The sequence below is a fragment of the Gastrolobium bilobum genome, unplaced genomic scaffold, assembly GCF_033153095.1.
Source record: "Gastrolobium bilobum isolate Gb01-03AN ecotype WA unplaced genomic scaffold, APGP_CSIRO_Gbil_v1 utg199278, whole genome shotgun sequence".
Lineage (NCBI taxonomy): Eukaryota > Viridiplantae > Streptophyta > Magnoliopsida > Fabales > Fabaceae > Gastrolobium > Gastrolobium bilobum.
In genome coordinates, this window is record NW_026896797.1 from 90,398 (window position 1) to 104,851 (window position 14,454).

Sequence of the window (14,454 nt, forward strand, 5' to 3'; positions counted from 1 at the left end):
TGTTTAAGAAGAAAAAAAATAACAAAATATTATCCAAACAGAATATACAATCAACAACACTAGTAATTTCATAAATATTCCTAAATTTAATGTATATCCAAACAGCATAATATAGAACAAAATAATTCAAAAAGTTTGTTTAACCAATAAAGTAGGTTGAAATGATTTGAGAGAAAGAGATGGCTATTACAAGTAGTATAAAAAATATAAATAATAATAATAATAATATACTAGGTCAGCCTAAGATAAGTTTCTAAGGCCGAACTTTTGAATTAGAGTCTGAGACTTTTTTATTAAACGAGCTTTTATAAAAGTACACGCATCGTGCCAACAATTAATTTTAAACATATAAGGTTAGACCTTCACGAGCCGAGCCCAATTACTTGATTCATTTATCATCTCTAGATATAGGTACTAACGAAGATTTTTCCATTATTACATGCATTTATACAGACAACTGAATAATCACTTTTCAGACTTTGGGCCTTACGATTTTTCTTTACTTTTCTCACTGCATTTACTTTTATAGATTAATTAAAATTTGCATAGATTTTCGTTCGAGATATTTTGATTGCATTTATGGTCTCTGATCATGTTGTATATATGTTGTAGAAAGTGAGCTATTCTCCAAATACAAATACATGGGAAACAATCATGGAGGCTTTCGTCTTCTCGGAAATGGAAAAAGTTCTTACCATTTACAACTAGGCAGGGACGTTACGATTGACTTGAAAAAAGCAGAGACTTGGGAAGAAGGTGATGGAAAAAAGAGCAAGACATGGAAAGCTAGGTATAACGCAGAACGGTCATATTGTGCACTCACTTTAACAAAAATCGTAAGAAAAAATCCATATGGAGAAAGTCCACATGATGAGGAGTTAGTGATAAACATCGAGGATGATCTCGAAAAATATTTATGTATCTTTTTATTTGATAGCGTACGAAGAGTTGAAGGTGGTGGTGGTCTTCGCATAAATACAAGGTCAGAGATGGAGCGTGAAGGAAAAAAGATTTATGTTAAGGAACTTCTTCCGAATATAACAAAGACTGTTAATGCATGGGGAGTTATTACTGAACAATCTGCTATAGGATATGGGTCTGAATCGAGGAGGGGTCTTGTTGTTAGGGAGTGGAAGAAAAAAGGAAGGGATGAAAAGCCTTTTATGATAACCGTGGCTCACTATTTTACTTATATTAATATTTCCACTAGAACTGATATTGGGCTCTCAGTGGTGGTAAAGATTGGAGTTTCATCAGATAATGGTGGTTTGGATTTTGATGTGGAGGGTCCTACCCAACACCCTTCTTCAGCATTATTTTACATGTTTGATGAAGTCAAAAGAACAAAGAATTGGAAGCCTACGTCATGTCCTCATTGTGCTAATACTCAGACACAGTGTAGCGGCATGTTGTCTGAGAGAACTGAAGACAGCAACAATGATCCTCCAGTAGCACGAACTCATCATGCACGAGCATTTCTTGCCAATGAGGGTACGGTTATCGGCGATAACAATGGTAATGTCAATGTGAATAAGCTTATCATTTGTAATGCTCCTCCACGACAGAATTCTTTGGGCTTTGAAGGGTGATTAATATATGTACCAATGCTAACTTATTTTTTTTAATCACTATCATACGCTATGATATCATATTATGGAATCAACTCTTTTGGAAAGTTTTAACCCTTTAGTAGAAAGTATATGAATGATTTTTATTATATCTCTTAACATCTTTAAAGGAAGATAACTTTAGATTATGTGCTTTTCTTTTATAAAGAATCAACCTCTTATGTCTCATCTTAACATAATTAATATGTCATGTGACAAATTATAATAAATATTAACATTAACCTCTTATAAAATTATAGTATAACTAATATTTTATAAAATACTTTATAAAATACCAATACAAATTACGGGTAATTCGAATAGTAAATTATACAAATTACAGTGTTTACCTCCTTGCGATCAATTGTAATTGTGTATATTCTATAACGAAGAGTAAAGTATATTATAGATACGCAATTCACCTAGCCACATGCAGGGAGAAAGAAGACAGCAATATTTGCCATATGACATTTGAGCTTGACTTTGATCTAGAGGAAGAGTAAAGTATTATTGTTTTCTATATCATGAGAAAATTATTTTGCTTTATTTATTTGCTCATTATCTTTTTTATGTATGATTTAATTTCTTTTCTGTTTCTGGTAATAAAATATTTGATGTTTTCCAAAAATAAAAATAAAAATTGAAGACATTGAAGAAGTTGTTTTTAATCCTTCTCATACATGTCTTTAATTTATGGGAAAAGTGTGTATAATTTTAAAGGATGTAAAGTTGTGTCATTTTAAGAGAGAGAAAGAGATAGATTAAGGAGGAGAGAGAGTTGACAAAAAAAAATAAAGATGTGGGTCCCACCTCTTTGTGAGAGTGAAAGGATGTAAGTTGTGTAATTTTAAATGATAGACACTTTTCCCTTAATTTATTGTTAAAAAATGAAAGAAAACTTATGCACATCAGCACATACCAGATATAAAAGAATAGAATTTACAAATGCATAGGCTAGTGGACTATATTAAGCCTGCTCAAATGAATCGAACAAGTGGAAGAATCAAACGGAAAATGAAAAAAAGAAGAAGAAAAGAGCATGAGAACAAGAAGATCGAAAAAAGTGGTGTGGAAAATACAATGGATAATTAGATACCACCAAAATGAACTTGCGGAAGAAAAACGCAGACCAGGGCAAAGATTCTATAATCTATGTATCTATAATTTTCCCATATGCACCCAACAATGCAAACCAATAGACCATTTGATTATTTCAAGTATATAAAGTCTTGATGCTCATCCGATCAAAATAATCCATTTACATCGTGGAGTTGTACGCGCATTCAGGTACGTTTTTGCGAATTGATAAAATAAAGATCAAGTAATAGAGATTAGATAATGCTAAAAAAATTGGAATATTGATTATGATTAATATATGGAAGTGGGTTAAGGTGACTGACAGTTTGTAGGTGCAATAGAAAATGATAGCTCTATTGGAAAGTAAAGAAGTCCGTGCGTGGTAAGATTGCAGAAATTGTTTTTTTTTTCTATAATTTTTTTTTGGAAAAGAATTAAAAAAAACATGATTATTTCATACAAATAAGCAGAAACATACATGCATTAGAAGGATACAACTCAACCTTCAACAGTGGGAAGGTATTAATATGAATCAATTATTTTAAAAGTTTAAATTTTTGAAAAATGCATAATAATTTTATATTCAACATGTTTAATTTATATTATATGTGTAGTACTAGAAAAGTCATTATTATCGACGGAATTTTTTGACAGAAAAAATTCCGCGGAAATTACTGACAAAATTTTTGACAAAATTCGTTCTTCGTTGAATTTTTTGACGAAAAACAGATTTCGTCAAAAACTTTCGACGAAAAATTGATTCTGTCGAACCTTTTTCGATGGAAAATAAATTCCGTCAAAAATGAATGAATAAAATGAATGTAAAAAAAATTAATTTTGTGAAGGTTTTCGATGAAAAATGAATTCCGTCAAAAATGGATGAATAAAATAAATGTAAAATAAATTAATTTTGTGAACGTTTTCGACATATAATGGACTCCGTTGAAGATTTTCGATGGAAAATGAATTCTTCGACGGAAAATGAATTCCGTTGAAAATCGATGAATAAAATAAATTGTAAAAGAAATTAATTTTGTGAAACTTTTCGACGGAAAATGGATTATGTTGAAGATATTCGACGAAAAATGAATTCCGTAAAAAACGGGTGAATAAAATAAATGTAAAAGATATATTTTGTGAAGGTTTTCAATGAAAAATAGATTCCGTCGAAGATTTTCGACGCAAAATGAATTCCGTCGAAAATGGATGAATAAAATAAATTGTAATAGAAATTAATTTTGTGAAGATTTTTAACGAAAAATGGATTTCGTCGAAAACGGATGAATAAAATTAATGTAAAAGAAATTAAATTTGTGAAGGTTTTTCGACAAAAAATGGATTCTGTCGAAGATTTTGGACGAAAAATGAATTCCGTTGAAAATGGATGAATAAAATAAATATAAAAGAAATTAATTTTTTGAAGGTTTTCGACGAAAAATGGATTTCGTCGAAGATTTTCGACGGAAAATGAATTTCGTCAAAAACAGATCAATAAAATAAATTGTAAAAAAAATTAATTTTTTGAAGGTTTTAGAAGGAATATATACTTTTGTTAATTTTTATTTATTAATTTTCTAAGGTTACAATATATACATATTGTACGCCACTAGCTAACTAATTGTATAAGTCATTTTTTAATACTTAGCCTAATATCATGATATGAACTTTTGTTCATTTAACGATTAAGGAGATTTAACTTTGATATGTTGTTTAATTTAATTATATTTTTTATCAAGTGCATCTTAGAAAATTGGTATCAATTTTGTAGAGAGAAAATTTTTACAAAAATTCTAAAAATTTTTGATGGGATTTGTTTTTCGTCAAAAAATTGTACATCAGTTTTTGACGGAAATTCATTAATTTTCCGTGAAAATTTTTCAACGGAATTTGTTTTCTGTCGAAAATCATCCCAACAATTTTTGACGGAATTTGTTTTTCGTTGAAAATTTTTACATCAGTTTTCGACGGAATCTCATTGATTTTCCGTCAAAAATTTTCAACGGTATTCGTTTTCCGTCGAAAACCATTACAACAATTTTCGACGAAATTTCATTGATTTTCGGTTGCAAAATTTTTACTGAATTTGTTTTCCGTCGAAAATTTTTACATTAGTTTTCGACGAAATTTCATTGTTTTTCCATCGAAAATTTTCAACGGAATTCGTTTTTTGTCGAAAACCATCACAACAATTTTCGACGGAATTTCATTGATTTTTTGTCGAAAATTTTTGACGAAATTTTTGACGAAAATAAATTTTGTCAAAATTTTTTGACGGAATCTTTAATTCCGTCAAAAAATGAGTTATCAACGAAGAAAAATTTGACGGTTCCGTCGAAAACTTCATTTTCGACGGAATTTTTCTGTCGAAAAAATGGACTTTTTTTAATATACTACCTATTTTTTAATATAAATTTTATCCATAATAAATTATAAAACAAATGAATTCATTAAAGAAAAAGATTAAGTGTATTGAAAATAAATATTTATTTTGACTATTAATCACACATTTATTACATGTTCATAAGAAAAAAATTTATTATAAATATTTAATTGTAATATAATTAAGAATTTGTAAAATATTATTACAATACGGGTACTTCAAATAGTAAGTTATACAAATTACTGTATATGTTTACATCCTTGTCAAATGTAATTGTGTATATTCTATAACGAAAGTAAAGTATTATTGTTTTATATAATATGATAAAATTATTTTACTTTATTTGTTTGTTCATTATCCTTTTTTTATGTATGATTTAATTTGTTTTCTGTTTATGGTAATAAAATATCTGGTGTTTTCCACACAAAAATTGATGTCATATATAGAAGAAATTGTTTTTGAACCTCTATCACACATGATTTTATATTGTTAAAATTAAAAGAAAACATATACACATACTAGATAATAGAGAATAGAATTTACAAGTGGATAGGCTAGTGGACTATAATCAAGGCTCAAATGAATGGAACAAGTGGAAGAATCAAACAAAAGGAAAAAAGAAACAGCAACCGCATGAGAACGACAAGACAGAAAAAAAGTGGTGAGGAAAATACTATGGAGAATTAGATGCCACCTAAATTAATTAACTTGCGGAAGAATAACGCAGATCAGTGCAAGTATTCTATAATCTGTGTATTTATATTTTTCTCGTACGAGCCCAACAATGCAGACCACAAGGACTATTTGATTATTTCAAATAATGTTTTAATTAACGCTCATCAGAGCAAAGTAATCCATTTATCGAGTCGAGTTGTATCGCGCATTCAGATACGTTTTTGCAAATTGATAGAATAAAAGATCAAGTTATAGAGATTAGATAATATTAGATTTAAGATCTTGCTTACGGTGAAAATATGGAAATACAGTCAACTAATAGTGATTAGATTATACTAAAATTAGAAGGCCATAAAATAATTTGATAGGTTTTTATTTTATTTTTTAACCGCCTCAAAATATAATTTTATTGGGGAAGAGAAGGAGTACTTTAGGAAAATATTTTCGGTACTTTGGTAGTATTGAAGATTCAGTACAAATGTATTTCCTTTGTGTCTTTGGGATGTCCCCATTCATTTGGATGAGAGTAATACATATTGCTTATTGAATGTTTACGCCAGGTTTGTTTATTTATTTTTCTTATTTTTTTTAGTAACAACAAAGGGTGAAATTTAATAAACTAACCACAAGGGGTGACACATTGGACAAGCCATATATATGTATTACTCTACGATAATTTTTATTGAAATTTTACATGTTTGATGAAGTCATAAGAACAAAGATTTGGAAGGCCTACGTCATGTCCTCATTATGCTAATACTCAGAGGCAGTGTAACGGCATGTTATCTGACACTGAAGACAGCGACAATAATCTTCCAGTGGCACGAACTCAAGGCCGAAGCCAAAATTCTGGAAGCTTGCTTGCCAATGATGGTGTGGTTATGGGCAATGGTAATGGTAATTTAAGTGTGATCAACAGGCTTTACTGTAACAGCCTTGAATTCCAGAATACCAGGCCTTTAATTGATCAGCCAACTCATGGGCCACGTCCCAAGAGGAAAATAGTATTAGTCCCATTGCACGAAGCAGTCGGTACATATTTGACATATTTGGTAAACAAAATATGGTAAAAAATAATATTTTTTTGCTACCTTTACCTTTATATTTATTTCCACTCATATTCTATATTTTTTCATTTTGGGGAGGGAAGTATGTACTCTAGTTGTATGGAAAATAAGCTCTCCCAAGAAAGAAATCAAACGGCACTAATCTTGGGGGATTACTTAATTAAAAGAAAAATATTTATCATTTTAAATGACACAACTTGTGTCATTTCACACTTACAAAGAAGTGGACCCACACATTTATTTATTTTTTTGTCCACTCTCTTTCTCCCTTCATCTATCTCTTTCTCTCACTTAAAATGACAAAGTTCTACATTCTTTGAAAATAACACATATTTTCCCCCGTAATTAAATATTAAATAAATTGTAACATAACTTGCAACAGTTATAGTTAGGGGTGTAAATGGGGCATGCTGGCCTGGCCTAGCCTACAACACGACCTACGTTGAGCCTGGCCTAGCCCGGCCTACGTTGAAAAGTTGAGTAGGCTTAGGCTTATAAAAAAAGCATTTTTAACAAATAGGTCGTAGGTCAATTTTGTCAAGCCTGGCCTAAAGCCTTGTAGGCTGGCCTATTTAATTTTTAAAAATAAAATAAAATAATATATTTATTTTGGTGGCAATTAGTACCAACCCTTGTTTTGATGGTGGTTTAAAGATTTCAACGAATAATATTCTCTTGTATACTTTATTTCAGCTTTGGCTGACCTAGTAATTGTATTTTTCTTATTTTTCTCATTTCTTTGACTCTATTCCTCTTTGATATACATTGTAGAACTAAGGTATTATGTTGAATCTTTCTTATTTGTCATTTTTTATTTCTTATGAGAAGTACTAGTATATGCATGAATGGAACTTTGCTCAGTATATTTTTTTAGTTATTTTTTTTACTATTGTAAGAATTTTAATGCTCACTAGTGAAATTTATATCTCATGTAAAAAAATGCAACAATTTCTGAACACGTTAATGACTTGTAATGTCAAGCGAATATTTTAAAAATTGTTAAAAATATTTTTAATTTTTTTTAAAAATATATCACGAGGAAGGCCTACAAAGTCTGTAGGCCATATCGGGCTCTCTAATTTTTAAAAATAGGCCAAACTTGACCTATAAATAAAGCATTTAGTAGGCCAGTAGGCCAAATAGGCTGAATATTTGTTTATGTAAGCTCAGGCCAGGAAAGCCAAAGCCCAGCCCAGCCTGGCCCATTTACACCGCTAGTTATAGTATTGATATTAGGAATTGTTACTTTTGTATTTGAATTTCAAATAAACACCATGCTACTCTGATGTTTGGCAATGTAATTGTAGACGGAAAATTTTGTTAATCTTCTCTTCCTTATTCTCTCTCTCTCTTCTTAATTCTTATAACCAATAGCGGACTTAGAAATTTTTTTTAATGTCTACACACTTAGAATAAAAGAATAAAGTAAACAAAATTTAAAGAAAATTTTAAATATATTAAAATACAAAAGAATATATACAAATTTTTTTAACTTAATATAAAAAAAGTAATCAAGAGTCAACTAAACTGTTACAATAGAATATTTTGGATTCTCAACAAAAATTACAGGCCTCAATTTAATCTCTTAGGGGAAAAAAATTCTACTCGTGATCCCTCAGAATTCAAAAATAGATCCAGATAATCAAAATTATGGTCCTCTGAAATTTAAAAAAATCCACGTTAATCCCTCAAAAGGACTAACATGGATCTATTTTGAATTTTAAAGGGATCACGAGTCGACTTTTTTTTTTAAAAGATTAAATTGGATCCTGTGATTTTTGTTCATAACCCAAAATATATATTTTTTTTCTCCAAAAAATTTGTACTAAAACATACGCAGATCCGCCACTGCTTATAACTGTTACATTTACCTAGCACTTAGAGGAAAATAACTCAAGGTTATGAATAATTCCATATCTTGACGGGTGTGTTATCTGCCAAGATCCTAGGAGTTTCGGGTGGTGTCACTTGCTAGTAATTTACTGCTAGTGTGTTTACTTTTAAGTTTTTTCATATGTAATATATTATAAAACAATGGTATAAGATATTCTACCGACTTTTTCTCATGTCCATTTTACCTACTCATTTCAATGTCGTTAAATTATAATCTCAACTAACTTTCACTCTTTCTTTTTCTTCTTATGATTGTGATTCAATGGTGTAGGAAATGAATAAAGAATAGGAAGAGCATCATCATGCTATCGATTACACACAATAAAAAAATTACGGGTAATTCAATAAAAAATTGGGAAAGGTTTATCTATGCTCTTGTGATTTGCTTTAGAATCACCCATACTCCTGAAATTTTTTTTATTACATATACCCTGTGATTTTATAAATAAAAAATCACAAGGGCATATATGATAAAAAAAAATACCTTTTGCAAATCACAGGACATATGTGACAAAAAAACCACAAGGGCATAAATAATTATGGAGTAGACCACGGGGGTATTGGTGAACTTTTTCCTAGAAAATTATATTAAATTTTTGTTTACCTCCTTGTCAATTATAATTGTGTATATTCTATAACGAAAAAAAATTATTATTGTTTTATAATAATGGAAATGTTGTAAAATATGTACCTTAATATGTGGATGACGTTTGACTTTTCATATGCTTATGTTGTGTGGATGACTATTTGATTTCTCATAACTTTTGATATGCTTTGTGTAAGAACTCGCACCGTTAAATTAGGAATTTAATTAATTTAATTATGAGTTAAGAGATAAATTCCATAATTGACCGTGAATAATTATGAGAGAGCTTAAATAATTATGGTAAGTGTAACACCCCGTGTATACTCGGAATATTAACATTACATCGTATTAAGCGGTGCTTAATTAAAAATGCGGAATATTCTTTTTCTTTTCAATTATGACGTCATCATCAATTACCAACTTGATTACTTAATCAATTTCATAAAATATCGTCTGTATGTAAATTGCAATAAGACATCTACTGAAATACCTCAATATATAGATAAAGTGTGTATCTAAATCACGGCATTACATCAAGTAATCCGGACAATATCCTGATACATTATTACAACTCCAAAAGACTCAAGACATAATCAAGACATAACAATACTATGTGTCATGGACAATCCCCATGCTCACCAAATAAACATAGTAAGCAACCAGTCTCAACGTAAAACTCCATAAACATAACCGAAGCTATAAGCATAAACAGCATGCAAATCCAGCATCCAATCATGGCAGCATAATATAACAGCAATCTAACTCAGCTCCGGCCTCCTGCCGCCTGAGGTCTCAACATTACCTGACCCTGAAATAAGCATTCCCCAAACGTGGGGTGAGATCTCTAAACTAGAAATCTCAGTAAGACAAGGGGTCCTCAAGGATCTTCCACCCCAAGCTCACTTACATGTGCAATATAAGTTCAAAAAGCATTTATATCATTATCAGTTCCAAAACTATGTAGTGCAACAGATATCTATGGCATGTGTGTAATCACTATCTACTGGCCAGAGAAATGTAGGAATACGTCTATTCCCTACATGTAGTACAAGGAACACCGCTTGCACCTCACCCACAGCCTCACCCTATTGTATGTTCTACATACTCAGGCTTACCGTATAGGTGGAACACCTCCATGCATATCAACAAGGCACTAACATACAATAGCTCAACAGCATTCCAAAACATCAAAAGCATGTAACACAACATGCATATACCATCTCCCCATGGGACATGGTGGAACCACAACATGGCTAAACCGAGGACACGAAAGCTTACCTGTACCCGTATGCCCCTCCGACTCGAACTCGGTATCCCAAGGGTCCACACCACAAATAGAATCCAATGCACTCACAGATCTGGTTCAATGACCATCATAGTATCAATATACACATTCTAAAATTCCAAGGAAAACGGGTATTATTTTCTTTTTAAGACATATCATTTTACTTATTTAATTTTAGATAATTATTATCTTATAAATAAATATAGCCACAATAATATATATATATTATATAAATATATATATATATATATATAACCAACGTTATATATATAACCAACATACTAACATATATATATATATATATATATATATATATATATATATATATATAAGAATACAAACACTGACTATAAAAATAAAGCATGCCTTTTTCTCTAAGGACTCCCTGGGAACAATACATATATATGTATAACGTTAAATATTTTATTAGTTGCAAGTTATATGTTGTAGATGTTTAAATCTTAATTATAAAAATCGAACAATTACTAAATACATACTAAAGTCATCATGAATAGCAGAGGCCTCAACTAAAAGCAAACTCAAATTCGCACAAGTCAAAAATGACACCGGCCAACAGCATAAAGTGACCGAATTGATTGACACACAGTGGCCAAAATCATATAAAAAAAGAGAGTTGAATTTTCATTTGAAAATCACGCAAACCAATAAAATCAACAGATACAAAGTGACAAAATAAATGACCATGTAAAGAAGGAGGCAACGCACAGTATCCTAATCACTTTTAATTTTAACATGGTTCCTCAATCAACAGTAACATACAACAAAGATTATATCCAAAATTGTGGATTTACAAAGGGATAATTAAGTTTACCTTGGTTCTTTTTAGAACAGAAAAATGAAAACTTGAGAGGTTTAGAAAGCACCCAAATCTTCAACAAAGGGTTCTTCTTCAACACAACTAAAGCTTGAATGGATGGGTGGTGTTTCAATGGAAGAGAGGAAGAAAAAAAAATGAAAACTTTAGAGAAGAAGGCTAGGACTCCAAGAACTCTAAGGGAAGCCACACTCAGCCGCTGCTTTTCTTTCAAAAACAAACACCTAGGGTTTTGTGCCCAACTATTGTATTTATAGGCCACTTAAGGGTTAAAACACACAGTATTAGCTTTAATTGCTACGCTTAGTATTTTAATCCCAAACTCTGGATTCATAACCTACTCAATTTTACAAGAATTGTCATCTTTTTATTATATTTTTCTGAGCACCTTTCCGGTACGCGTTTTTCATAGCCAGTATCAGTTTCTGGCATCAATTCTCATTATTTTGACTTGAAACTCGTTTTACAAGTCCTATATCTTATTCTAGTAATTATCATGCACTTATATTAATTTTCCGGGATACTTTTTCGGTACGCATTTATACCGACTAGCAGAACCGGTATCTGCACTTTTCTTCCGAAAAGCGACTTTCAACATTCTTAATCACTTACCATAATTATTAAAGCTTCTTAATAATTATTAGGGTCAATTATGGAATCATTTCCTATTTTCACATAATTAATTAATTAAATACCTTAATTAACGGTGCGGGTTCTTACATTCACCCCACCTTTTTAGGATTTTGACCTCAAAATCAGAAACATACCTGGTCGAAACTCGGGGTACTGCCGGAGAAGCTCGTCCTCACGCTCCCAAGTACACTCCTCAGGAGTCCTTCCGGTCCACTGCACCTTGACCATCGGAATGATCTTGCTCCTCAGCTGCTTCTCGCCACGATCGAGAATTCTGAGTGGTCCGACGGGAGTCTTTAGGTTCTCCCGAACCTCCACATCATCCGGTTGCACCACGTGCGACGGATCTGCTATGTACTTCCGAAGCTGAGACACGTGAAACACGTCGTGGATGTTAGCCAGGTTCGGAGGCAAGGCAAGCCGGTAGGCAACAGGTCCTACTCTACCAAGGATCTGGTATGGCCCAATATATCGCGGGCTCAGCTTCCTCACTCCGAGTGCCCGACCAACACCGGTGACCGGTGAAAGTCTCACAAACACGTGCTCACCCTCACTGAACTCCAGCGGACGATGCTTGGCATCATAGTAGCTCTTCTGGCGATTCTGCGCCTGCTTCAACTTTTCACGGATCATCTGGATCTGCAAGGTGGTATCTTGGACAAAGTCCAAGCCAAAAAGCTCCTTGTCCCCAACCTCAGACCAACAAGTAGGAGTCCGACACCTCCTACCATACAGTGCTTCGTAGGGCGCCATGCCCAGGCTAGCATGAAAGCTGTTGTTGTAAGAAAACTCAACCAACGGAAGGTACCTATCCCATGCCGAGCCCTGCTCCAACGTGCAAGCTCGCAACATGTCCTCCAAGGTCTGGATGGTCCTCTCAGTCTGTCCATCAGTCTGAGGGTGATAGGCGGTACTCAGTCTCAACTGCGTACCAAAAGCCTCCTGCAGCGCCTCCCAGAACCGAGATGTGAACTTCGGGTCCCTATCACTAATGATACTCTCGGGCACCCCGTGAAGCCTCACAATCTCGCGGACATAAAGCTTGGCCAACTGCTCAGTAGTGAAGCTCACCTTCACTGGAAGAAAATGGGCAGACTTTGTCAGTCTGTCCACAACGACCCAAATAGAGTCACAACCCGCCTGAGTCTTCGGCAATCCCACCACGAAATCCATGGAAATACCTTCCCACTTCCACTGTGGTACTTCAAGAGGTTGAAGTTCACCAGACGGTCTCTGATGCTCAATCTTCACCTTCTGGCAAACCAAACACTTGGACACAAAGATAGCAACATCTTTCTTCATACCTGGCCACCAGAAGTTCTTCTTCAAGTCTTGATACATCTTAGTAGCACCAGGGTGGATAGAAAACTGACCCTTATGGCCTTCTGCCATAACCTCTTCTGTCAACGGACCTCGAGGAACTACAATCCTCTGCTGAAACAAAAGCAATCCATCATCATTCCAAGACACACCGTCTTGGTTCTTCACATAATCCAGACACTCTCTCTGAACTTGTGCCTCTTTAATCTTTTCAAGCAGCTCGTTCACAACATCAGATGCTTCCAATCCGAGAAGTACGCTCTCACACGGAGCGGTCACTGCCAAGTTGCGGAACTTCTCAACCACATCAAAGTTACCAAGTAACAAATTGGATGAACTACTGGATTTCCGACTCAAAGCATCAGCTACCACATTGGCCTTGCCAGGATGATACCTTAGCTCGAAGTCGTAGTCCTTTATGAACTCCATCCATCTCCTCTGCCTCATGTTCAACTCCTTCTGGTCGAACAGGTACTTCAAACTCTTGTGGTCACTGAACACCACAAACCTCAAGCCAAAAAGATAATGCCTCCAAATCTTGAAAGCAAACACAATAGCAGCCAGCTCCAAGTCATGAGTAGGGTAGTTCTCCTCATGAGGTTTCAACTGCCTCGAAGCATAGGCAATCACTTTGCCCAACTGCATCAACACACAACCTAGCCCCTTCCCGGAGGCGTCGGTGTAAAGCTCAATCTCAAGCGCAGGATCAGGAAGGACCAACACAGGAGCAGTAGTCAGTCTCTCCTTCAACTCCTGAAAACAGACCTCACACTCGTGAGTCCACACAAATGGAGTCTCCTTCCGAGTAAGGCGAGTCAATGGCAAAACCATGGTGGAGAATCCCTTGATGAACCTCCGATAGTAACCTGCCAAACCCAGAAAGCTCCTCACTTCCGTAACTGTCTTGGGTCTCTCCCAATCCAGTACGGCCTCAATCTTGTTCGGATCCACTGCAACTCCCTCAGCAGAAATGACATGCCCAAGAAACTTCACAGACTTGAGCCAAAACTCACACTTTGAAGGCTTTGCATACAACTTAATACACACAAGCACCCCTGAGCTGATCCAACAGATCATCAATCCGAGGAAGAGGATA

The 14,454-nt window shown here is 33.7% G+C and overlaps 1 protein-coding gene across 1 annotated transcript; it reads left to right on the plus strand.

Annotated features, from left to right (window-relative positions):
* Nucleotides 1-502: 502 nt before the first annotated feature.
* LOC133302052 (uncharacterized) lies at nucleotides 503-1,602 on the plus strand. The gene is made up of 2 exons (XM_061501776.1): nucleotides 503-790; nucleotides 938-1,602. The coding sequence occupies exons 1-2, from the start codon at nucleotides 642-644 to the stop codon at nucleotides 1,587-1,589; spliced, it is 801 nt and encodes a 266-aa protein (XP_061357760.1). The 5' UTR covers nucleotides 503-641; the 3' UTR covers nucleotides 1,590-1,602.
* Nucleotides 1,603-14,454: the final 12,852 nt, after the last annotated feature.